The following is a 27,630-nucleotide window of genomic DNA, read 5'->3' as shown; positions in this document are numbered from 1 at the left end:
ATGTGGCCCTTACAATTGTCTTTTCTCTATTAGCTTAGCTTTGATTATTAGCTTCTTAAGGGCAAAAACCATATTTTATATCTCCCTAGTACAATCTCTTATAGTAATAGTCATTTACTAAGTATTTGTTAAATGAATAAAAAAGAAATCCAATTTGGTCAAATCCAGTAAAATGACAAACCCCCAATTCTTTGTGAAATAGTAATTCATTGAATGTTTTACTTTTCCTTTTGCTGTTCGGGCATCATGTAGAGAGGCACAAGAGATTCAATCAGTATCATAATGAAACCAAGACACCATACTGTTTACATCCAGACTCAACTTTATCATAAATCAAAGGGAAGATACAATTAAAACTTGTGGCCATATATTAGAGACTATTATACATATCCATATATTAGCAAATACAACTTTTATAAAAGCACACGAATAGTCTAAATCCAAATTCTCAAAGTATTAGGTTACCCTGCCGTATAATTACCCTGGCACATCATGAATATTAAAAGAAATCTTGTAAAAAATAATATTGTTTTGTTTTTTGTTTTTATTGTTATTGTTTTAGGAAAATGAAATTTCCAAATAAGTAAAGGAAGACATATGAAAAGTGTGTCAAAAATACAGCATAAGAAGTTAAGGTATCGCGTTTACTTTTAAAACCATCTGAAAGAGCATGAAATGTTTCGTCTAAGAATCACTGGTCTGAGATTAACATTTCCCAAGTTTATAATAAGTTCATTTCTGAAGTTTTACCACAAGGTGGCACAAATTAGCTAAGCTAGTTTGTGTACAATTTTCTCAAAACAAAAACCATGGTCAGGAGACAGCTCTAGGGATATAAGTTTCTCATCTGGATACTTACACAGCTGTTAAGATGACATGATCTATTTGGTCTCAAGACACCCTATAATCAATCCCACAATATCCTCTTTAAAAACCACAAATTCAAAAAAGGAGAGACTATTTAAAATGCAAAGCTCAATCCAAATGTGGCACAAGAAACGGGGGCTATTACTGAAGCTACATCTTTTTCATAAAGTGATGAAAATATAAGTATAAATGCTTTTAACTCAGCACATAAAATGGGCAAGAATTTACCCTGCCTCAGCAGCATTTAATGAAGAACTCAAGGGCATCAGATTGTTTGAGAGAAACATTCCAAGTAAAGGAATGGCATAAAAACAGAGACACTCTAAATCTGCTTATCCCTGGTGTCCCTGGACTTGTGACTTGGGTGAATTAAATGCACTGTGTTCATTTAAATGTTACATTCACCTTTTTTGCATCTCCAACACTAAGTACAGTGTTTGGCACTTACTAAGTGCTTAATAAATGTTCAATGATTATTGATTAATTGAAGTAAAAAAACTGGGGGCCATTTTCCACATAATTCAAACTCCACGCCAGTAAAATAATGACCATTTATTCACTCCACAGCAGGGATATAATCTAAAGAAAGGATTGCCAACAAGGTATAAGGCCACAAGAAGTAAGATGATATTAGTCAGGCGAGTATCAGTAATAGTGGTTTGCCCAATCCCAAAGACTTATAGGGAGTTCTACAAGGCCAGTCACCTAGTCTACTCAGGCAAACACAACATGGCAGCAAATAAAATCCACCTCAGCTTGAATTGTCCAGTCATTTTAAAGAAGCCAGAGTCTATTAAGCCCTAGTCCCCTCTTCCACATTGCAATGAAAGTATGTAAAACTAGATCCACGTGCTGGAGTTTTTTCAACAAGACTAAGGATACATATCCTTATTTATACATGTATAATGGAACCAACACTAAAAACCATACACACAAACACACACACACACTTTATTTTCATGCAAAATGTGTACCGGTGTTCAGTGTTGCACTTTTAATATGTACTAAGTACATGCTAATGGGCTTATAAATATATATATATATATGTTAATAGATTTAATGCTGTTTTATATATACATATGTTGATGATATTAGATATGTCCAGAGTTTTGATGTTGGGTATTTTTTCAAAGCAATTCATGAAGAAGAAATATGCTTTAATGCAGTGTATTCTGGAAAAACAGCCTTCAGAATGGAGAGGACTCTACTTTGAGTAAAAACAACACAGAGATAGAGAATGAACCCATGATTTGGTTGCTAGAGGAAACTCCCTTTACCAGTGCAGGTTAATTCCTTCTCTGAAACATACAGTCTGAAAGAGTTACCTAGAGCTGAAGCACTTAGTCACCCATTCAGTATGTTTCCAAAGTGAGGCTCAAACCCAAGTATCTTCAGCACTGAGGTGGGTTTTCTGTCTATTACCACAAAGCCTCCCAAGTTTAAAAAAAAAATTGTCTACATATACATATATATGCTTCTCAAATGGGTCTGATGTCTCAATAACAATTTTTTTAATTCTGAAATATTTTGTGCTTTAATGTAAGACACACCCTATGACTAAAAAATAATATTTTTATAAAATGATAGATATTAGTTGGTAGGAAACCACTATTATCCCTCCAGAAAAAAAATCTCTTAAAAAATGTTGCATAATAAGGCAAAAATTATTTCCCCTGGCACTGATTAACATGTGGTACATAAGAAAGTATAAAGTATTGAGCTATGGAAGAAGCAAAGGTTATCTGGCTTCCAGGACAGTGGGGGCATGAAGCTGTTCCTAAGTGCATTGTAGTCAACAGTCTTCTCATTAGACCACTTGATTTATCTACCTCAGACAGGCTCACAAAACACAAGCTAACATGAGCTGAACTCCTTACAAACTGAACAGATCTGGAACTACAGCAAGAAGAACAAAAGTTATGTCTTTAATTTCTAAAGAATCTTCCATTTTGCCTGAAGCATTTTAAGAACAAGACCCACTTTCAACCTGATCATCTTCAATGATGAAAAGAATCATTTTTAAAGAGCCAAAAAAAAGGGCAACAGAGAATTGTTTGTCTATAACAGGTATCTACTCAGTGATTGTTTAATAAGAAACTAAGTCTGTGCCTTCCCCTCAAGGCAACAGCATTAATTTACCTAAGATGTGGCTTACAGACTGCAGCACTATGTAGAGACAAGTGAAGGAAGTTGACACTCTATGGGCAATAATGAGGTATAAGAAAGACCAGTTAAAGTACACCCAAATCATCTCAGCTAAACAGCTTTATCTTGAGCAAGAGTGGGAGTTTGCATGTAGAATATATACTGACTGGAATTTGTTCCAGCAAAATGACTTATCATATTCACAAATGACTTCATCTATGTAAAGCAAAAGTCATCTTACTGACACTTTCTAAAACAAACAGGCCTCCGTCAATTCCTACCAATTACCAGTCGATGAATTGATTACACATAGATTCACGTTTCATGTTTAAAAAAAAGAAATCCACAAGCATATACAAAAATATTAAACAGATACAGCTCCACGTCAAAAACAGAATCATGTCTCACACAGAAACACCATAACAGGCCACAAGAAACAACACTGGTGAATGCATCTTGGGGAGAGATAATGCTCCACTTGGCACAAGGGAATTCTCCTGGGCTGATTCCATTATTTCGTAGCAGGATTCTTCGGAGGGAGGAGTTTATATGTGTTAAAGTAACCCACCACTTGTTGAGGAACCTCTGCCAGGACACACTGAGCAAGGGCTTCCTTTGGAGACTTGGTAAAAAAAAAAAAAGAAAAGAAAAGAACCAAGTGTCTTTGTTAGCAACCATACATTTAAACATTATTAGGTACCTTAATTTAGACAAAATTACTTGACATTAAAAAATTCCATTTTCTCCTTCTGTGGCTTGAGGCTCATTTCTTATCTTGGCATAATCAAGACAAGGAGCAGTATAAGAGGCCGTGTTGACTTTTTAATAAACCAAAACACTATGCATTCTTTTTTCATGCCATCATTTGTGGCAGGACTGGAACAACAACCCTGCAGACTTGTTTTCCTTAGAATTGAAAACTAATAGGTAACTAATAGGTAACTAACAGACTGAGCACCAAACAAACCTGAAAGAAAACTGATCATTGTGGTTCTTTTAATAGTATTTTACTGTTTCTCAACTAGATATAAAAACAATTTTTAACATTCACTTTTGTAAATTTCAAGTTCCAAATTTTCTCTCTTCTTCCCTAAGATGGTAGACAATTTGATATAGATTATATACGTGGAATGTATCAAAGGAGTCTCTGACTAGAAAAATATTGACAGAGAGTCAAAAACATGAAAGATGATGCATAATTCTTACTGCACAAAAGCATTGCAGATGGGCATAGGCACAGAAATTTCAAGAACGGTATGAGAAAAGTGATGTGCTCAATATCGCTAAAGAATGTGACTTGTACGCCCCCTGAGCATGGACATCTATTCACCTGGCTCACTGCGGAACAACACAGAAGTCTTTCAGGCAGGACACTCAGCTCCAGGTTGTTGGGGTTTTTTTTGTGGGGGTGGGGAGGGGAAGGGATAGAGGAGAAGAATGCAGAATGGCAATACTCACATTCTGGAATTGTCTGAAAGGAACAAACTGAACAATGTCTCTGATAGCAGTCTCACCAGTTGGGGACCTGAGTGCTCCACCATCACCATCAAGAAACTCCATTGCACTGAAGTCTGCACCTCCAACACCAACAATGATGATAGACATGGGAAGTTTGGCAGCATTCACTATGGCTTGCCTGGTCTGATCAAGGTCTGTGATCACACCATCAGTGATGATCAGGAGCACAAAATATTGCTATAAAATAAGACAAGCCTAGTTACCTTCATAATCAAATAGTTTGTCAGCAAGGAAAAATTAGGCAACTAGATGATGCAGTGGGTGGAACCCTGGATCTGCAATCAAGATCTGACTTCCAATCCTGCCCCAGACCTACGCTGTGTGGCCCTAGGCAAGTTACTTAACCTGTGTCTGCCTTATTTTCCTTATCTGAAATGGGGATAATAATAACACCTAGATCCCAGGATTCTTGTGAGGATAAAATTAGTTACTTCATTTCTTTCCCAGCATTTCCCTACTACAGCAATAACCCTAGAATAAAATCTCTTAAGATCCTCAGACAACAAACTGACTTAGCCCAAAAAGCAAGAGAAAGGCTATTTAAACTAAAGTGACAAGGTTTTTTAAAGAACCATAATATAAAAATATTAACATTATTACTAATATATTATGTTAATTATATATTGTAATAATTATTTTATTAGTTAATATTAACAAAATATTATGTTGATGATATTAATTTTATATAATTAATAATATATCATATATATTAACAATATAAAAATAAAGAATAGTCCAAACTTAGGTTTGGGCTGAGAATCCCACACCTTAAGTACTAACAGAATTCTACCCTGCTATCTCACTGCCAGAAAAGGCAAAACAAACTAGTATTTCTACAAAGAAAGAAAAAAAATCACTTTCCTAAGTTTCAAGTACTAAATATACTAACAGTACAGTGTAAGTTGAGTAGGGAAGTAGTGAACTTTTGCTATTGTTTAATTGGTTCATTTGTGTCCAACACTTTATGACCTCATTTGGGGCAGATGTATTAGATGCTATTTCATTTTACAGATGAGAAAACTGCGGTAAAGAGGGTTGTGACTTGCCCAGGGTCACACAGCTAGTAAGTGTCTGATGTAGGATTTGAACTCAGATCTTCTCAGTTCCAAGTCCAACACTCCTACTACATTCCAAATAGCAGCCACTTCATTCCATATTTGACTCCATATCAGTTCATAAGTTTTTCTCATTTTTCTCTATATTCCTCACTATTTCATTATATTCATATAACAATAATGGATGTCCATTACAGTTCTTTACTTTAAAAAAAATTTTGCCTGAATATGTTTGTATATATGGGAATTTCTCTCTTTGAAATCCCACCTAGCAATGGGACTCTGGGTCAATTTTTGGTGCACATCCAGACTGTTCTCTAAAATAGGAGAATCAATTCACAGCTCCATCAACAATTTATTAGTGTGCCTGTCTTCCTGCAGCCCTTCCAACAATGGCTACCTCTGTCCTTTGTCATCTTTGAAATTTTGCTGGATATAAATTTGAATCAAAATTTCAGAGTTGTTTTTAACTTGTATTTCTAAGTGGTACAATGGATAAAGCATTGAGCCTGGGGTCAGGAAGACCAGAGTTCAAAACTAGCTTCAGACATTTATCAGTTATGTGACCCTGAGCAAGTCACTTAATCTGTCTGACTCAGTTTCCTCATCTGTAAAATGGAGATAATAATAGAACCTCCCTCCCAAGAGTTGTCATGAGGATCAAATGAAACAATATTTGTAAAGCACTTAGCCCAGTGCCTGGTACATTCAAGGGGCTTATAAATCCTTGTCTACCCCGCCCCATTATCTCTGAATTGGAATAGTCTTTAGTATTTAATTTAACAAGCACTTATTTAGGGCCAAGCCCTAGACATGATTACTAATTGTTTACACTCCCTTTGAGAACTACTTGTTCACATTCTTTGACCACTTATCCATAGAGTAATGGTTCTTGGAAGGTCGCTGACTTCTCATAAAGAACAAGAGAATGTTGTATAAAGTAACAATATTGTGTTAACAACTTTGAGTGACTAAGTCATTATGACTATTATAAAAACCCAAATTAACTACAAAAGACATATGAAGGAAGATACTATCTGCATCTAGAGAAAGAACTGCTAAAAAGAAGTACATATAGGGGCGGCTAAGTGGCGCAGTGAATAGAGCACTGGCCCTGGAGTCAGGAGAACCCAGTTCAAATCTGGTCTTAGGCACCTAACACTTACTAACTGTATGACCTTGGGCAAGTTACTTAACACCAATTGCCCAGCCCTTCCCCCTCCAAAAAGAAAAAAAAAAAAAAGTACATATAGAATGATTTTACATATATACATATTTGTATCTAATGGTAGCCACCTGGAGGAGGGAGGAGAAAAAAAAATTTACATGATAACTCTATTATATATTTAAATGGAACAGCAAGTTATACATAATAGATTTGCAGTTTATTACATTATATATGTTAAACTATATTATGTTATGCTTTTTATTTCATAAATTAAGAACAGAATCAATTTAGTTTTTTGGTTTTTTTTAAAAGAATTTCACCAAAATCACCATGGGCCAGCCATAGTTATGCATTCCTCTCTTGGCCCTGTTTCTCACTTTCTAGGCTTAAAACCCTGCCTCTGCTATCCCATCCTGGAACTTCCCACAGTGACTGGGACCTTCTCACCCCAGAACATCCAACCATCCCTGTGGCCTTCTGACACTGAAATATACCTCCACTAGGTTCTCCCCTTCCATTGATGAGCCTCCTTCCAACAGACACAGGTCAGAGACTGCCATCATTGAGACAGATTTCCATCCTATTGTGGAGCTTGCTAGAACTCAAGGTTCTCTCTTTCCTTCCTTTTTTTTTTTACAACTCTATCCCCAGCTCTCCTCTTCTTTTCCATTCCCCTTACACTGAGAAAAAAAAATTTTTTTGAACCAAACATTCAGTTAACAAATTCTATCATCATAACTTTAGAACTAGACAGAATCTTACAGCTCATCTAGCTCAACTCCCTTTTTAAAAGCTGGGGAAACTGAAGCCCAGAAAAATCAAATGATTCAGGCCAAGTCCCATGGGTAGTATCTGGCAGATCTAGGATTCAAGTTCAGGTGTTCAGACCCCAAACCCAGCATTCTTTCCATTGTTTCCAAATCATAAAAGCCAAGACCCACAACATCCAACTTACTGATGCTGTCTGTTGCTGTGTGGCTGCAGCAGCAAATCTGGCCACATGATTTATTATTGGAGAAAAGTTAGTTGGCCCATAAAGTCTTATCTGAGGAAGGCAGGTCCGATAAGCCTCTATGATGCCTTGGATTCCTACAGAACAAAAGCAGTATTAATTGCCATCAAATATGTTAGTAATCTACAAGACTCTCTTCCTTGGTTAGCATTTTAATTCAGACCCAGTAAACATCTATTAATTAGAGTAATGAAAAGAATACTACCCTTTTGAAACAAAGGGGTAACTGCCTTTAGTTTGTCAGCTTACAATTTCATCAAATTACAACCTTCCTTTTGGGGATGAAATAGCCAATGGAACAAGTTTCTACGAAACTGTGTCAAATTAAAATAAGGGAAGAAATTTCCTTATCTACAACAAAGGGTATGGGGATCTCTTTACCTTTAGAACCCCAAAGTATTACTCAGGAGTAAAGATGTACAACACACAAATTTTTTTTTCTTTACAGAGAGCAGACTATATGTTGAAACACATTTTGGAAAGCATTTGATGAACTGGATTATTTATAACCAAAAGGCACCGTGGTATATTGACTGATGAGCTATTTTTGACAGGCCTAGGTTCCAGTCCTATCTCTGATATTTATTGGCTATGTGAACTTGGGTAAGGCATTTAACTTCTCAGAGCTCTAGGCAACTCCCTAAGGCTATATTTGCATAGAAGGTGACAACCTATATTGGTAGAATGAGTTTTCTCATCCTGGAGTTCCCTAAACCAACAAAATCACAGGATTAGTCCCTCTATTCAGAGTTTTTGTTTTACCTAGTCAAAATAACATGTATATTTAAGAGCCTTAAAAAGTCAAAAATGCAACACAAACATAAAATGATATTAAAAACAATAATATGACCCATAATAATATTTCCTGCCAGGACTTGGATAAAGTTTTCAATATTATAAATATTTTCATTATTTGGCCTAAAATCATAAGAAGAATGATAATGCAATTTTTCAACTAACATAATTTCATGTTAAAAATTTCACAGAAATTATTGCTTCTCTAGGGGTAGCTAGGTGGCACAGTGAGTAGAGGGCCAGTCCTGGAGCCAGGAGGACCTTAGTTCGGATCTGCTCTCAGACACTTCACACACACACACACACACACACACACACACACACACAAACACTCACAATACACATGTCACTATACGCAAGACACTTAACCCCAAAAAACCCACAAAAAAAAAAAAAAAAAAAAAAAAAAAAAAAATATTTCTTTTCTTTTTTTTTTTTTTCCTACAACCAAACATAAAATATTCAAGGAAAAAGAGAGGGGTTTTAAGATGTTAAAAATCAGTGCCACTGAGACTTTCAGCTTAAGACCTTTATGCTAATTTTGAAAACTTACCATTACAGAAGGGATTTGCTGGGTTAAAGTTTAGGGGAAATTCATGTGATACCTGTCAACACACAAATAAAAGAATAAGGTTTTGCACATATTTCAATAAATAGGGTGCTCTGGGGGTAAAAGAACTTCTTACCTGCCACTGGGGAGGTATCTGGGCCCCGAATCCAAAGGCTGGAAACATCTTATCACTAAAAATAAAGTTTAACAACATGAAAGGTTTTATTCTCTTTAAATATCAGGCAGATTAATAACTATCTCTCTAACAGCTTTGAACATACAACAAGAGCCAACAGAAAAAGTCAAAAGCACATTCACTCTAGAGCTAATAGACCTAGAAAGAAATTGGTAATACAGAACTGTTCCTAATGCTCACCTATCTATAAAGAGAAACTACAAAACAACACCAACAACAAATTATTGAGTGGCATACTATAAGCCAAATACCCTGCTAGGCTCTATATGTACCAATACAAAAAATAAATAGTCTCTGCCCTAAAATGCAAACCCCACGAGGGCAGAAACTACTTTGCAGAATCATATTTAGAGTTGAAAAGGACCTTAGGGGGAAGTGAATCCAACACCCTCACTTTACAAATAAGGAAACCGAGATCCACACAGATTAAGTGGATTATCCAGGGTACAACAAGTAAACATCTAAAGAGGAATCTGAATTCAAATCTGCCTAATTCTAAGTCCTGAGTTCTATACACTCTACCCCATTTCTTTTGAATTTTCACTTTGTATTCCTAATGCCTAGCATAGAGCCTGGCATATAGCAAGCACTGTACATACTTTTTAAAGTATGTACAAATTAAACAAAAGCAGGTGATTTTTTTCCGGGCAGCTATAAAAATCAGTGTCATCATTATTCCAAAATCAATAAATCAACAAACATTTATGAAGTACATTCTATGTGACAAGATTTTTCTAAAATCAATTCATAAACATTTATTAATTGTCTCCTATGTACCAGGAACCATACTTAAGCATTGAGGATACAACAGAGGCAAAAGGCAGTCCCTGCCCTCAAGGAGCTCACTCTTTAACAGGGGGAGACAACATGCAAATAAATATATACAAAAAAGCTGTACATAGGACAAATGGGAAATAATTAACAGAGAAATGGCACCAGAAGTAAGAGGAGTTGGGAAAGGCGTACTGCAAACGATGCGATTTTAGTTGAGACTTACGAATCATAATCCTGAATCACCATCCCAACAGACCAGATAGCAGTCAAATATTCATTAACTCCATTGGGGCTGATATAATGAAGAGAGTCAGGAGATCGAGGATCACCATTTGAGCCAGTGAAGTCTACTCCCACCTATGATAAACAAGAATGTAACAACTACCAACGCTGAGGCACCGAAGTCAGTGCTTGATCTCAGCAAAATTTTCCTGTACCAAACCCACTGTTCTCTAAGTCTGTTACAGACAGTGCCCTAAGAGCAGGCATATGCCTTGGCATTTCTGTAGCCAATTAAATCAGAGTATTTAAAAAGAGCATTTCTTGGTCTCATCATGAAACCACCTCTCAAACTGTTTACATGAAATACATACCTGCTGTTCCTATTATTCCAGAATCCTTAAATCGTGAATTTCTATTGCACTCAGCCCTTAACTTTGTGGGTTTGCTGCAACTGTTAACCATTTTCAGTTAACAGTCTTCTGAATTACAGTGTTTATTACCAAATGAGCACAAATTCTATACATGCATGCTTGCTCTCAGGAATGACAGATTTTCTTGTTCATAAAACAGAGCTTGTGACAAGCTCAGAAATTGGGTCTGGGCAGAGCACATTTAATGAATTTATAGAAAATCTGGTCACATATTCAGTTGCAAACAAACAAAAACAGTTTTAAGACAGGCAGTAAAGCCTTGGTATCACAACCCACCCTATAAAATCCAGTTCAATATACATTGAAATTTATTTCACGTACGGTAAAATTCAGCTGACATCCTCCCATGATGTAGTCAAGGAATGTGCATTCCACTGTAATCTAAACACAGAGAGTTAAAGTTATAACCCTCCCTTTGTAAAATACAGAACAAGGAGTTCCATTCACTTAGGTTTTGAAGAGGACATAAATTAATCTTGCTGAACCAAACTGAATAAAGGTAAAATGTAAATACATGCAAATTAGTGCTAAATTGTAGTCTAAGATGTCTCTGCTTCACTAGGCCCTCTATCCCTGAATTTACACCTCACTCCAAATACATGGGAATAAAGACTCATGTTACAGTATTTGCAAAGCTAATCCATTTCACCTCTGCCAACTAGTAAAACAAAATTTAATGCTATGCCAACTCACTCCATTCTGGTTGGATTTTTACACACAAAGCCAGCCCTCTACTTATCAGTCTTTCAGCATTTCTTATTCCACTGAAAGACCTTCTAACATTAATGGTGGCACCTTGGCTCAACATCCCAGGGATGTTTTAGGTGGGGTTACATGTCAGGATTACATTTTACTTTTAATGAAATGATCTGATTTCCAAAAAAGGGTATCACCACTATCAGGATAGGAGAAGCCAACCAAAATGGAGAAAAACCAATGATTAGTTTTATGAACTTAACAGGGGGGCTTTGTTTATGGTTTTCACATCCAAATGAAATAGGAAACAACTCTCCTACATGATAAGAAGCCTCAGCCTGGGAACACAGCCTGGGGAAAAAAAAGATTTTTCCTCCTCACATTATAACCATAATTAAATCTCCTCATCTTGAAAAGATTAACAGGATTGGCAAAACTGGGTCAGGCTACTCACACTCCAACAAGTTTGGAAAATGCCAGAAAAATGCATTGTGTGCAGGAATGGAGGTCATAGTTTTTGTCTACTTTCTGCTGGAAAAAGTACCAAATATGTAGAGTACCCGCAGGCCCCTAGGAAAATGCCCTCATATTTTCTGAGATGTTTTGACCCTTGAATTAAGAATATTATTTAAAATATTTTGTTGCTACTCACTATCCCTATTCCCCTCCACTCCCTGAAGATCTCAAAACACAATTTTTAATTTCTGGAATGTCCAGAAGTCAAAGATTCAGGTATCTAGAAACATAGCATGTTGGCTAAAGGAATGGGAATTACTCTTCAAACTGACTTCAAAATAAAGCAATTAGCCCAACTAGTACTGACCTCACAATGCTTCACACTGACAATACCAGAATTTTTGTAGCTTTTCTTCTTCTGCCTCTTCTTTTCATTTATACATTCAAATTCAACCTATAGGAATTGGAAAATAAATGTAAACTATAAAAAAAATTCCATTATCCCATCACAAGTCCTGTTAAGGATTTAAGGAATTATTTTTCTCCCTCCCTCAACATAATGTCTATCATTCCTATGCCAAAAATCTCCCAAGCTCTAAATTGCTTTATTTATTCATCAAGTATGCAAAATATCACTAATAGTTAATTTTCCTATAATTAGCACGGGCCAACATTGGATTTGCCTTAGAAGAGGATAATCCTTACTATTCCAGAAAGAGAACAAAATGAGTTACTTAGAAAAAGCATTATATGACTATTAGAGAGCCAAGGAACACTGAAGCTACCTCTATGAAACAGCACAACCGCTTTCAAGAGCTTTTTTAAATTACCAGATGCATTCATTAAGAGTAGAGCAAACCTTTCTATCATATAAGAGCATATTACACGTGATCTGTAACCTGATAATTCTGTTATCCTACATTCTACCTTTTGTCCCTTCTTCACTTACTCCTTCTCTTCAGACATCCTCTGTTCGTCTATCAAAAGTCCTTTCTATCCCTCAAGACTAACCTCATAGATAAAGTCTTTCCTGTGGATTCAACCCCCCGAAATCTCATTGCATTTAGAATCTACATCAAGGATCAACAGGACTATTACCTGAGGACAAAATCCAGCCTCAGCTTGCTTTTTGTACTGCCCAAGCCAAGAATGGTTTTTATATTTTAAAATAGAATGAGATATTCAAAATGTACATTTTAAAAAAGACATTTTAAAATGTAAAAACTATTCTCAAAGTCCTTACAAAAGCAAGAAGTTGACTGGATTTCACCTTCAGAACTCTATATCATACACTTTAGTGCTTAATTATATATAATGTTGAATGAGTTTTATCTCATCCCCACCTCACATTCCCATTAAAAAAACATAAACTCCTTGATAGTAAGGACTTTCATTTTTGTCTCTGTGTATTTGGCACCTAGTGACTGTGACACAGTTGGTGCTGAATAAATACTTGTTGAAGGAGGAAAGGAAGGAAAGAATGAAATATTTAAATATGGGTTAATCTTATCTCTCCAACTAAATGATAAATTCCTTAAGGTCAGAGACTCTGTGTCTTTTGCTTCTATTCTCTGTTGCCATTGTGAGCACAATTCAATTCAAAGCATTATTCTAGCCAAAGAAAATAAGTAAAATAGTCTCTTCCCACTAGGAGTTTTATATAAAATGTGGTAACTGGTTATAGCAAAGTAGAAATATACAGTACAGATTTGAATAATGTGACCCCTTCAGAAGATTTGTTCACACAAATCTAGACCTAGCTATAATAATGAACAAAATAATTAAAGTTTATGACAAGTACCATAAAAGAACTACAATTATAGTGGTAAGGTAGATAAGAGGCAAGAAATATCACACTTTTTGCATAATCAGGAAAGACTTCTTAAAGGGAATTGCATTTGGAATGAATAAGATGTTGACAGAGATTGTGAATAAGAAGTAACAGGTAGAGAACAGAAAAAACAAAGGTATAGAAGCAGTATGTGCATGTCAAGTTCAGGGAACAGAATAGTCCAGTTTCACTGACAGTCTATAATGGTCAAAGGATATGAACAGTTAGTTTTTGTTTTTATTTTTTACTTTATTTTATTTTTTAAATAATATTCCATTTTCCCAATTACTTGGAAAGACAGTTTTCAACATTCATTTCTTATAAGATTCTGAGTTCCAAATTTTTTCCCCTTCCTCCCCCGCATCCAAGATGGCAAGCAACCTGATAAAGTTTATACATGTGCAATCATGTAAAACATATTGCCACATTAGTCATGTTGTGAAAGAAGAAACAGAACAAAAGGAAAAAAACACACAAAAAAACCACAAAGAAAGTGAAAATAGTATACTTCAATCTGCATTCAGACTCCATCAGTTCTTTCTCTGGATGTGGATAGCATTTTCCATCATGAGTCTTTTGGAATTGTCTTAGATCATTGTATGGCTGAAAAGAACTAATGAATAGATAGTTTTCAAAAGAAGAAATTAAAGTCATCTATGGTCACATAAAGAATGCTCTAAACCACTACTAATTAGAAAAATGCAAATTAAAACAATTCTGAGATACCACCCCATACCTGTCAGATTGGCTAACATAACAAAAGAAAGATGACAGATGTTAGAGGGAATGTAGGAAAACTGGGACACTAATGCACTGGTGATGGAGTTGTGAACTATTCCAACCATTTTAGAGAACAATTTGGAACTATGCCCAAAGGGTTATAAAACTGTGCATATCCTTTGACCCAGCACTACCACTACTAAGTCTGTAACCCAAAGAGATCAAAGAAAAGGGAAAAGGACCTACTTGTACAAAAAATATTCATAGCAGCTCTTTTTGTGGTGGCAAAGAACTGGGAGTTGAAGGCACACCTACCAAATGGGGAATGACTAAATAATCTGTAGTATATGATTGTGATGGAATAATATTATGCCATAAGAAATGATGAACAGGATGGTTTTAGAAAAACCTGGGAAGATTTATATGAACTAATGCAAAGTGAAGTAAGCAGAACCAGGAGAACACTACACAGTAACAGCAATATTGTAGGATGATCAGCTGTGAAAGACTTAGCTACTCTGATCAAGATAATGATCTGAGACAATTCCAAAGCATCTAAAGATGAAGAACGCTATCCACCTTCATTCAGAGAGAGAACTGATAAATTCTGAGTACAAATTGAAGGTAACTTTTAAAAATTCTTATCTTGTTTTATTTTGGTTGTATTTTCTTTTGCAACATGGCTAATATGGAAATGTTTTACATGATCTCATATGTATAATCAAAACCAAATAGCTTGACTTCTGGGGGGGAAGTAAGGGAGAGGATTTGTAACTCAAAATTTTAAAAAAAATTGTTTAAAAATTTTATATCTAATTGGGAAATATTTAATGAAATAAGAATAATTTCTTAAAATGATGTTTAGTTATGTCCAACTCTTTATGACCTTATTTGGGGTTTTCTTGGCAAAGATATTGGGGTGCTTTGCTATGTCCTTCTCCAGCTCATTTTACAGAGAAGAAAACTGAGACAAACAAGATTAAGTGACTTGCCCACAGTCACACAGCTAGTAAGCATCTGAAGCTAGATTTGAACTCAGGAAGATGAGTCTTCCTGACTCCAAGCCCAGCATTTTAATCACTGTACCACCTAGCTGCCCTCTGGGGACAAGGATAAAAATCGTCTATTTGAAAAACAATAATAGGAAATGAAGCTGGAAAAGGTGCTTATTCTACAACTATCACAAAGGACACCTTGCCCTCATGGTGTTCCTTCCCTTGTCTCTTTCATCATTCACTCTGGGGGCCTCTTCCTCAACAGATTCCCCCTTCTCTCCAACCTGTATTCTTCCAAGAATCTTCCCAACTTTTAGATCAGAGAAACCATGTTCTATTTCCTCACCCTCAAATCTTCTTTTTCTTCAGTGTGATTTTTTTTTAATCTCCCTAGTTTTTTTTTCCCTAGGTAGGACCTCATTTACTTCATCAGATATACCCAGGGAATAAAACTGCATCCCTTGCTAAAACAAAAACAAGTGAGAGAATACCAAGTCGTCAAGGATCCTAAATATAAATTAAGTCCAAACTCCCAAGCTGAATGGTTAAGGTTTTATTAGATAAGCAACAGGGAACACGTCAAGGTTCTAAACAGAGAGATGGAAGGACTAGAGCTATAGTGTAGGATTGAATTAACTGAACTACAATAATTAAAAAAAATAAATCCACAAACATTGCTAAGCACCTATTATGTGCCAAGCAATAAGCTAGACACTGGGAATACAAGAATAAAGACTGGGGGCGGCCAGGTAGCACAACGAGTAAGAGCACCGGCCCCAGTGTTGGGATGACCTGGGGGATCAAATCCGGGCTCAGACACTTAGCACCCACCCAGAAACACCTGGCCATGTAACCTTGAGCAAGTTACTTAACCCCAATTGCTTAGGGGTGCCGGGTAGCTCAGAGAGTAAGAGCACCAGCCCCATTGTCAGGATGACCTGGAGATCGAATCCGGGCTCAAATACTTAGCACCACACCCAGAAATAACTGGCCGTGTATCCTTGAGCAAGTTACTTAACCCCGACTGCTTTCAAAAAAAATAAAAAAGAATAAAGACTGAAACAATCCTTTCTCACAATGAGCTTATATTTTTTTTTAAGTCATCTGCATAGAGATGATAGTTAAAACCAGGTTCAGACAGAGGTAGGATAAACTAAAGAGGTAAAAGGGTAGAGGATGAAAGATGAATGAAAATGTATCAGTATCTAAAAGAGGTTTTTGTTGTTCAGTCTTGACTAATTATTCTGGTGTTAGCAAAGATACTGGAGTAGTTTGCCATTTCCTTCTCCAGTTCATTTTACAGATGAGGAAACTAAGGCAAACAAGGTTAAGTAATTTGCCCAGCGTCGCACAGCTAGTAAGTGTCTGAGACCAGATTTGAACTCAGGAAGATGAATTTTCCTGACTTCTGGACTAACACTTCATTGACTGAGCCACCTAACTGCCCCAAGGCAGGTACTGGAGAGGTAATAAAGATGTAAACTAGGGCAGTGACAGAGGGAATGGACATGACAGTCTAGAGGTAAAGTCTTAAAGATTTTGCTACTGAATATGGGTAATAATAAAGAAGATATAAAAGATGGCATTAAATTTCAAACCTGGGTGACTGAAAGAATGGTGGTACCGGGGCAGCTAGGTGGCCCAGTGAGTAAGAGCACTGGCCCTGGAGCTGGGAGGACCCAGGATAGGTTCCAGCCTCAGATACTTAACACCCACACACACACAAAAAAAAACTGGCCATGTAACCTTGAGCAAGTTACTTAACCCCAATTGCTTAAAAAAAAAAAAGAATGTTGGTATCATTAGTCTGGTCAGGAAGCTGACTTTGGTTAATTGAGAGTTATATATATGAGGATTACCATTTTTCATATTTTCAGAAAATAATGAAATATGCTAAATATTCAGGTGATGGTAAATGAAATTTAATCTTGCCTTCATGGTTCAAAAGACACTTCAGCATCTTGATTATGCCTCAGGACCATCATTATAAACACCAATTACTATAGAGTTTTGGTCACAATAAAATGCTAGATAAAGTGGAATTTTACTATGTTAGAAAACATAAGCTGCTGAAGCTGGATGAAACTGAATTGGAAACATTTTGCCTTAGACAAGACCTGCTTCCTAAAACCAGGTCATCTAATTCTCCAAGATATTATATAAGTCAGAGAGAACGACAAAGTTCTTGTCAATACATATGAATTTATCTCCTTAGTTTCACAAGATCTTCTTTGGATTCCCAGGTTAAATTATGACATTCTCATTTGTTTTCAAATCCATCACTACTTCCTGCAACTTTTTAATTTTTCAACATCAGTGCTTTGTGTTTTTAGTAATAAGTACATTTTTAGTACAAATAAAGTCTCATTAAGTCAAAATTATCTTTGTCCTGAGAATTCTTCTACCTACTAAGATTGAAATTCATGTGAGGGAGAGGAGAAGGGGGAGCGAATACAGATCTGAACTAAGATCTAAGTTTTTTTTATTTTTTTTATTTTTCTGATCCTAGTTAAAAAATAAGAAAACATCAAAAGCTTATAAATGAAATGGCAAAATGTTGGCCTGGGATATTCAGCAGGAAATATGACTGCTAACTGTTGAAATACCAAACAACCACTTATTTACAGAGATGTAACATTACGTCAGATCTGATGATTTCTCACTGATGATAAAAATTCTCAAAAGATTTCTGTGGTATTGCTAGAAGCAACTTTGTATGAAAGAAGCCATTTGAAAAGCTTGTGTCCACAAATATATAACAACTAATTAAAAGCATAAGGTGATGTGACAAAAAAAAAAACCTCAAGGGGGCAGGTAGGTGGCGCAGTGAGTAAAGTTCCAGCCCAGAGTCAGGAGAACCTGAGTTTGGTTCAGGTCTCAGACACAAGCCATGCAACCTTGGGCAAGTTATTTAACCTCAATTGCCCTCCAAAAAGCAGAACAAAAACAAAAACAAACTTCAAGCCTTTCAGTCTAATGCATTCTACCAGGATCACTTGGGAATGATCACAAACACTGCACTGGCACAGAGCCAACATTCCCCATCACTGGTCACCAAGTCAATGGCATCTCATAAGGCCTGATTGGTTCTAAATGACTTTTTCCTCTTTTCAAAGCATTTCTGTTTTGGTTACCGATTTGAGCCAGAGATGAAATGATTCAAGAGCAAGGGGGAGAAACTGATATCAGAATGTACCTTTTACAACCAAAAACATTTCTTCCCTCATTCAGAGCTCTGCCAGAGAAGAATGCATACTGGGAAAATCTAGCCCAGCTATGTTATAAAACTCCTTTCCCTGAGTTATATAGATGGTTCTAAAAAATGCTTTTGTATGGAAAGGTTTTCCTTGTTAAAAGTTAACTAAAAGTCACCACTCAGTCATAAAGCAGGATAAAATAAATAGCCAGTAATTTCTACATACTATACTTCTATAGAATATTATTTATACATGGTATTTTATTTATAGATTACACATATTTTATATATAATTTTCTTATATAATATAATAGATTTCATTATATAAATACATATCTATATATAATTGTCTGTTACTATACCTTATATGGATGACTGGTGGCACAGTGAACAGAGCACCAGCCCTGGAGTCAGGAGGACCTGAGTTCAAATTTGACCTCAGACACTTGACACACTTACTAGCCGTGTGACTTTAGGCAAGTCACTTAACCCCAACTGCCCTCCAAAAAGCAAAATATATATACCTTATATGTAATGTATTGATATATTATATAATGCTATGTAATACATAAGCCAAAGTAACCTTTATATCATTATATTCATTGTTTCAGGAGCCTACCTCAAAGATAAACATTATATACTCTTACTGAAAATATGATCACCCATCTACCTATTCTATCCTCCAGAGATTCCTAAGTAGAATGATATTCATTACTTCTCACTTTTAGAATTTCTAGCTTCCGTCAAAGCTCATTTCCTTTTCTTATTCCTTCCCCCTCTCAATAAATCAATTACTAGTTTCTCCTTGAAATTATCTTGAAGTTTTTTTGCTTTTTTTGGGGGGGGAGGGGAGAGGGCAGGGCAATTGGGGTTAAGTGACTTGCCCAAGGTCACATGGCTAGTTAAGTGTTAAGTGTCTGAGGCTGGATTTGAACTCAGGTCCTCCTGACTTCAGGGCAGTGCTCTATTCACTGTGCCACCTAGGCGCCCCAGTCTTGAAGTTATTTTGCACTGTCTTATCTGTGGACCTGCTATTTCCCCCAGTGGAATGTAAACTCCTAAAAGGCAAGCATTATTCTCTTTCTGTCTCTGGATCCTCAGTGCCTAGCATAGTTACCATACCTAGTAGGCATTTCATACAAATATTCACAAAATAGATCAGGAGACTAGAAAGGGAATCTGCACTTCACTTTCATCCCATTCAAATCAGAAAAGTAAGCAAGAGGTCAGGGAAAGAACCAGCACTGCACTGTGTGCTACCAAGGAAGCAGGAACCTGCTTTATTTAGAACTTATTAGAAGCTGTGTTGATCAAATACACATTTGTTTTAGGAACCTCTTTACAGAAAATTATGCTGAGTTATTACAGGCTGAAATGACCTCAGTGGAAATAATCAGAATGGAGTAAAGATACCTAAATGGTTTTAATGGAATTAGTTGAACCAGATGTCTCTCCTAACAAGACCTCTCCCTGAGCAAATGCTTCATATTAGAACCCACAATGAGCACTGAGTCCATTTTCTTCTGGGTAAGAAGGGAAACATGGAGAGACATGCCAAACAGAATACATAAAATTCACCTCAAAAATCAGATTCTAGTGCATTGAAAAGAAAATGGCATCCCCGTCTTGAGCTAAAGCAAGAACAAAAATTCTACTAGGCCATACATACAATTCGTAGCGAGATGAGACTGAACTTCTAAAATTAAATATAAAGCAAGAATGCCAACTCACACTTCATGTCATTTCACTAGACTTATAAAGATTTAAAGTATTCTATGTAATTTTAAGGAAGGCTCATTATAAGCTCTTTATGACATCAAGAGAAAACTACAAATGCAAGACTAAAATAAAAGAGGCACATAAACAATTTCAAAAAGATACTCACGGGAGAGTTTCGAGAGGCTTCTTTTAGTTTTGTCATAGTGGTTTGAAAAGTTCCAATGAGATCATGTGACCCATCACTATCATAATCATAACACTCTACCTGAAATTAAGCATAATTAGAAATAAACAAAAATCAACATCTCTCTGATTAACAAGGACATATGGGAATAAATGTGATCTGATAACAACTACCTTTTTTACCTCTTAAGGATGCCAAAAACTTTGCATTTAGGCATTAGACTTACAAAATCAAGAGGTTTAAAATAGCCTCCCTGCCAAATTATTGACACACACAATTTGAAATAGTGGGATGCAGCTTCCACGGAAAAGGCATCTGAATACTCACCTATCTCAATCATCCATGGTACAAGGACAAAGAAAGTAAAGATAAATAAAACACTTGGATCATTTTTTAAACATATATCACTGCCCCTCTCCCACTAAAAATCTTTTCAAAGACTTTAACAAGTAGCAAAAATGAGCTGATTTTTATCTTCTTTTCATCCTTTCCTAAATTCTCTTGTGGCAGCAAAGTCATTACTTTCAAGGAAGGTAGGGGCAAAGCTAGAGAGCTAGGCTATTTATGTAGACTATTATACTATCAGATCTTAAGCAATGAACCATTCCACTTCACTGGCTTTCCCCTAGGGAGACCTGTCTGATACCATTTAGACTGCATAAGGCCTGATTAAGGTCACTCTGAGAATCCAGACTGTCCAGAGGGTGAAGAAAAAAAAGGCACAGAAGCAACACCGAAATCACTGAATGGGGTGTCTTGGTTATCATTTGTTCATCTGTGCAGCTCAGGCTAGTAAAACTTTTGGTAGAGAAAATATTAAGTGTCTTAGCTTTGGCTTTCATTTGTCTGCTGGGCTCCAAGAGCCAAGGATCTCTACTTTCCACTTCTGAATATAAGACTGCCTACTCTGCATTAAACATAACTCCAAGTGTATAGATTTACGCAGAGTTCTTCCTTCTCAGCCTTGCTAAATTCAGAACAGGAGGAAATGATGACAGGGCCTATCCTGGCAAAAGAAAGAACTGTTATATGCAAGCAGAAGCAGAGGTAGTAAGGTGGCACAGTGGATAGATCAGAAGCCTTGGAGTCAGGAGGACCTGAGTTCAAATCCAGTCTCAAACACTTATGTATGACCCTGGACAAGTCACTTAACCCCCAATTGCCTCCAAAAAAAGAAAAAAAACAGAGGCTTCCCACCTACCCAGCTTTAGAACACAACAATCTTCAACCCTATGAATTAATAAACACAAGTACGAGAAGACTGGCCTAGATGATCACTAAGGTCTCTCCTATAGTGGTTCTATAGAGTATGGTCTATAATCTATGAAATACTGCCTAGAAAGGGCAGGGAGGTGGCATAATGAATAGAGCACTGGCCTTGGTTTTAAGTTCAAATCCAGCCTCAGACACTTAACACTTACTAGCTGTGACCTTGGGCAAGTCACTTAACCCCAATTGCCCTACTTACCCCCCCTCCAAAAAAAAAGAACAAAAAAGAAATACTACCTTGAAAACCTCTGAATTCTCTCAAGATATTTAGTCCACATGAAAATCCTTTAGCTAAAAAAAATTCAGTTTCACCCCAACATCTCTGTGACCTCTGTTTTACAAGAACCAAATTAAGTAATTTTTTTCTTTTCATTTTAATTATAGCCATCTATCTTACCAGGAGGTCTTTCATTCCTAACTTTAACCTCCTTGTAGGAGACTAAGAAAACACAGAAAATATGAAGGCAGGCAGCACATTACCAAGGAAAGAAGACTGGATTTGGAGTTGGAGGACGGATGTTCAAATTCTGGCTTTGTAATTTAATAGCCTGTATAATAGCCTGTGTAACTTTGGACAAGTCATTTAACTTGTTTCTCATCCATAAAATGAAGGGATTGGACTACATGGCTTTGATGGTACCTTATAGCTATAAATCTTTGACTTTGTAATATGCAACAACTGACGATTTCACATAATGCTTTTTAAAGTCAGGAAAATGTTTCTAACATTTGGGACCACCACCATTTCCAACATTTTGCCAGTTCTGCCCCACTTATTCTATTTCCAAGACCCAAATTCTTACTTTTTTCTTAAAAGTCTAGAGAAGAAGGAAAAAAATAACTTTAATTCAAGTTTCCTGCTTCTCCTAAAAATAAAAATACAACACAATCTTATTTTTAAAAAAACTAAGTTTTCAAGTTGTTTTCCAATAGTGGGAACTTTCAGAATTGTTAACAACAAAATTTCACATCTGTACATGTACATGCAAATGCTATTTCACACACAAACTTTGGGAAAGAACTTATAGAAGAAAAATGCTATAAAAGTTTAGTAACTGCGGATATGTTTAGTTCCCCCTAGAGTTTAACTTCTCTCCAAAAAAAATTTTTTAAGTTTCTGATTACTGATTACAATTAGTCTAAGTGGCACATTCTGATTTCTCTCCCCAATTAATGCTTTATGTTTGTCTACACTTCATGATTTCAAAGCACTTTTACACGTGTTATCTCATTTCCTCATTCTACTTGTAAGGCAGACAAGACAAAGAGTCCGCATTTCATATCAAGGAGAATTGAGATTTAGAGAGGTTATGTGACTTGTCCAAAATCACCCAGCTAATGAATGGTAAAGCTAGACCTTGAACTGAGGCCTGAGGGTCTTTCTGTGCATTGCATAGGTTTTATTTTTTAAAAAAAGGTGGGGGGGAGGGAGAGACATGACTCTGCAACACTCACTGGCATGTGGCCAGACACAGTAAAGATAACACCATAGGATTTCTGCCCATTTTCTTCCTTGAAAATGTGTGGATCATATCATTAGTCAGTGTCTATCAACAGATTACGAAGAAGCAATATAAGGACACTCTCAAGGTCTCTCTTAAGAACTTTGGAATTGATTGTGTGACATGGGAAGATACTATGACAGGACTGCTCAGCATCAGAGAAGTTGCTGTGCTCTGTAAGCAAAGCAGAATTGCAGTAACTCAAAGGAAACACGAGGTGCACAAACTGAGAGAATCCACCCCAAATGTTCCCATAGACTACTAGTGCCCAACTTGTGGTAGAGCATTCCGAGCTCATCTTCACCTGATCAGCCACAGTCAGATGCACTGTAACTTGATTCTAATATAGTGATGTCACTTTGGTCCTCTTTGAGAACGAAGGACAACAGCCAACCAACCAACCGATTCAGTACTTGTAAAATTTAAACTTTTAACATTTAAACACATGCATTGTCACCACACACACATATACAACAAAGACATACAAAGACAGAAATAGATAAAAAAAAAAAAGCCCCCATACCACCCAGCTCCACAACATTACACTGATGCATTCACATTCTTGGCAACATGGCAAGCATGCATGGTAAATTCTCTTCCTGTCTGCTTGATGTTATGGAAATGATACATGCTGAAAAGCTCAACACTTGGCAAGTTCACAGAGTACAGAAATCGCTGCTGATTTTCACAGCAGCCTCTCCTCCCCAGTCCCTCAACTGCTCATTTCTGTTAGTCCTCAAAGCAGAAAGACTCACAGATCTAGAAAACTTCCTGAGACTCACTGCAAACACACACACATACACACACAATTTAGAAGAAATGTAACTGACAATGTCGGCAGTCAGTTTGTGCATTTTTTAATCAATGCACAAACTGAGGGATTTTGAAATGAAGAGGCATTCACTAGAGAAAGCTCAGAAAACCAGTTTACTTACTATAATAAAATAGCCCATTAAGCATGCCACTGTGAGCAGAAAAGTTTAAAAGCATTATTTAATCTTTAACACACCATTAGAAAGGAAAAAGAAGAGTCATAATTCGGGCAGCTCCAACATTCTCTGCCTGGCTCGGGTCCTAAGGATGGAGCCCCAAGTTAGTACTATTTGAGGAAAAAGCAAAAACTCAAAAGATATAATGCTGCATAGAGGCATTTTTAAGCTGCTTTTACAGATTTTCTTTTATGTCTAGGTTATTACTCCTAGTGGTGAGTAAAATATTTTAGAAATCAAATATATTCTCTTTAAGACAAAATTTTATGAGTCCAAGATAGAGCATTCCTGCTTTATCCAAATTAATTTCAATGGAATTACTTCACAGTTCTTTTTGAATGATGGGGAAAACTATCCTTGGAAACACATAAAGAGAACTCTACATTTAATTTACTTTTTTGTGCCATTCAATTTTAATAAGAAGTTTATGCAGCATTGATCCTAGGATGACAGACATCAATCATTTCCTTTTGGATTGTTCCATAGCCTCATCCAACTGTTCTAAAATTCTAAATAAATGAGATAATCCTACTTTCTGCTGAAAGTAATGAATGGAAATATCAAAACTTTCCTCATTTCTTGAGTACTGGGTTGTAAGTTTCACCTTGGTTAAAACAGAGTATACACTTAAAAGGTTCCTAGACTCAAAGCAAATGAATTCTAATTAAATATGAAGACTGACTAACCGACTAGATTTTTTTTCATCAGAAATATGGAGTGAAATTAAAAACTGTGTTTATGATACTGAATTGGTAGAGATAAGGATAAAAGGCTATCTTACATTATTTCAGACTCTCTGATTCACTTCCCTGAAGACAAACTTCCTCCTCTGGGATTCTCTAGATAGGAATATGAATTCAACTTCATAGGTATGTGCTATACATACATATGTTCTACTTTTTCACATATTGCTTCACATTTCGAAAAAATGCAGATAGACAATATTCATGTTACCTTAATGGTTTTGTCCATATCTCCATAGCACAGAGAGTTAAGAGAAATTTTAAAAGGTCTCCAAACAGGATTCAAGTTGTTTTTAATGACCTATGAAAAGGAGTGTAAAAGGAATGTAAAAAGATTGACTAGAAACAATCCCCAACTTAATCAGCTTTACTGGTGCTTTCCACTTTCAGATTGTCTTCCATCTACTCTCTCCGTGTCTTGTATGTATCTAGTTATTTACATGTTGCTTCTTCCATTAAGACCGTGAGCTCCATGGGAGGGAAGGAAGGAGGGAGGGAGGGGAGGACAAGATTGTTTCTTGTCTTTCTTTATATCTCCAGCAATTAGTACGGTGCCTAATTCATGGAAAACATTTCATAAATGTTTGTTGATTGACTGCTGATTTTCATGCAACTATTAGTCCTCCTTTCTTTACTTGCTGAACTTTTCTGCTTCTTTTTAAAGAAAATACAAAGTGGGACCCATTTTTCAACCTCCATGAAAACCATATATAAAAGACACAATTTGGTAATGGTATGAAGAAAAAAAGTCATGGGGCAATATGTTCACTCATTACAAAACTTCTAAAGGTAACAAAGATGGCAAGTCAGGAGACATATTACCATGAGTTACAAAGGAAATGTAAATGTAAAAAAAAGAAATGTAAACTTACAACACTAGACATTTCATCTAGTCAAAACTGAATTATACCTGCATTCTAGTTCCTAGCTTGCTAGAAAACAAGAAGCCTAGAACATATTGATTCAAATGTAGGCCACACTTTTTTGCCTAAATCTGACTTGCATAAATATAACTATGTACTTCACTTTGATTTGTAAGATCTCTCACTTTAAGGAGATGGTCTATATTTATATCTGCATATATCTGAACCAGTCAAGTAACAGGTTGGCATTGATGCAAAATGACTGTATTACAGGCTGGTATTCTTTTAAAAACTCATAGGAGGATATACTGAATCCTGCAATACCCTCTAATTTTTTTTAACATATATGCATTTTGAAGAGGAGATGTATAATGAATAATTTGTGCAGCTTAGCCTTTGCAAGTCTGGACTTTCATGGCTATTTTTCTAAGATAAGTATTGAATTCAAGAAAATGCTCAAGAGTGAAGGCGTAGAAGAACAATATAGTAAATGACAGCAACAATATAAATGTGATGTATATATGTATGTATGTATATATACATATACATAATAACAACATATATAAAGACAATCCTAACTAGCAATAAAACTCAAGTCAAATACGACAGTGTTGGCATCAATTATTAAAATTAAAGCACACATCCTTTCTTTTGGGTAACAACAGGTCTTTAAGCTACAACAGAAGAAAGTGTCACGTCCTAATCAGAAACAGTCACTGTTTGGGGGATTCTGCTTAACTGATTTCAGGGAATGTAATTGGTGGAAGATTTGTTTGTTTGGGAAGTCTCAACTGTGTCCAGACAAAAATGTATCAATTTAAATAAAAAGAAAACAGCCAGAATACTGATACTCCACTAAAAGCAACTTCCTTCTAACACATACTTTTCATCCTTACACTACACTAACTTACCTCTGTTCTGTGTACCATTAGCCATTGTCCATCTGATGTCTGCTTGTGAAATTCCAGGTAGGGATCAGATTTTCCAAATAAATCCTAAAAATAAAGAAGTGAAACCATCTGCAACTATAATGTATATGTACTGAGGTACATGAAGTTAGTATCGGCTCAAATATACATTAGTGTTAAATTAGAAAAAAATAACTATCTGCCTCCCCAACCACTCAGAACTGAGGGCTAACCTGCTAGAAAAGACATAAACATAGAAATCTCGGTAGTGATATATGTTCCCTATGGGCAAAATTGCCTTAGAGGGCAGATGTCATTAAGAATCTGCTCTTATGGGGCGGCCAGGTGGCTCAGCGAGTAAGAGCACCAGCTCCAGTGTCGGGATGACCGACCATGGATGAATAAAGCATAAATTTTGAACTATTTTTCTAGTAGAGGTGACAGATTTGCATTGATCATGTATTCTTCCTTTTAACTGATGCATATCATAGCTAACATGGAGAGGGGTTCAGTCTATGGACAAAGAGAATAAAGCTAACTTGATAATAACAGAGTAGTCTGTTGGCTATTTGATTTAAACAAATAAGCTAACAAGTAACAAAAAATTCAGCAGCTCAAAAGTGACAACTAATCAGATAAAATCAACACAAACTCTACATTTATATTTTGCTTGAAAATTACATTTAATACTTAAGTACTAATACCTAACTTTTCTTTTCCTGGATGCTTTTCCTCCCTTCATTAATCCCATTTACTGTCCTAGACCCTAAATCTCCCTACCTACCCATCAGTACAGAGGCTCCATGATACAAATATGTTCTTTCAG

At 36.2% G+C, this 27,630-nt stretch overlaps 1 protein-coding gene across 3 annotated transcripts in view; it reads right to left on the bottom strand.

Moving 5' to 3' along the window:
• Window positions 1–304: 304 nt before the first annotated feature.
• The window catches only part of CPNE3 (copine 3), a 61,136-nt gene continuing 33,810 nt past the window's right edge, over window positions 305–27,630 (bottom strand). For all 3 annotated transcript variants that reach the window (XM_069103623.1, XM_069103622.1, XM_069103624.1), the window contains 11 exons: window positions 26,808–26,891; window positions 25,245–25,334; window positions 20,513–20,611; window positions 12,253–12,339; window positions 11,055–11,114; window positions 10,304–10,437; window positions 9,247–9,301; window positions 9,114–9,165; window positions 7,709–7,842; window positions 4,471–4,707; window positions 305–3,634 (listed from right to left, as the gene is read on the bottom strand). In XM_069103623.1, coding sequence (XP_068959724.1) covers window positions 3,524–3,634; window positions 4,471–4,707; window positions 7,709–7,842; window positions 9,114–9,165; window positions 9,247–9,301; window positions 10,304–10,437; window positions 11,055–11,114; window positions 12,253–12,339; window positions 20,513–20,611; window positions 25,245–25,334; window positions 26,808–26,891 — 1,143 coding nt within the window. In that variant the 3' untranslated portion in view covers window positions 305–3,523. The remainder of the gene's footprint in view (window positions 3,635–4,470; window positions 4,708–7,708; window positions 7,843–9,113; window positions 9,166–9,246; window positions 9,302–10,303; window positions 10,438–11,054; window positions 11,115–12,252; window positions 12,340–20,512; window positions 20,612–25,244; window positions 25,335–26,807; window positions 26,892–27,630) is intronic.

The sequence above is a fragment of the Petaurus breviceps genome, unplaced genomic scaffold (genome assembly GCF_028583685.1).
Source record: "Petaurus breviceps papuanus isolate PSGF00001 unplaced genomic scaffold, PetGlider_PUasm1.0 582, whole genome shotgun sequence".
Lineage (NCBI taxonomy): Eukaryota > Metazoa > Chordata > Mammalia > Diprotodontia > Petauridae > Petaurus > Petaurus breviceps.
The sequence above is the reverse complement of the archived record's forward strand: the minus strand, read 5'-3'. Positions and strand labels throughout refer to the sequence as shown.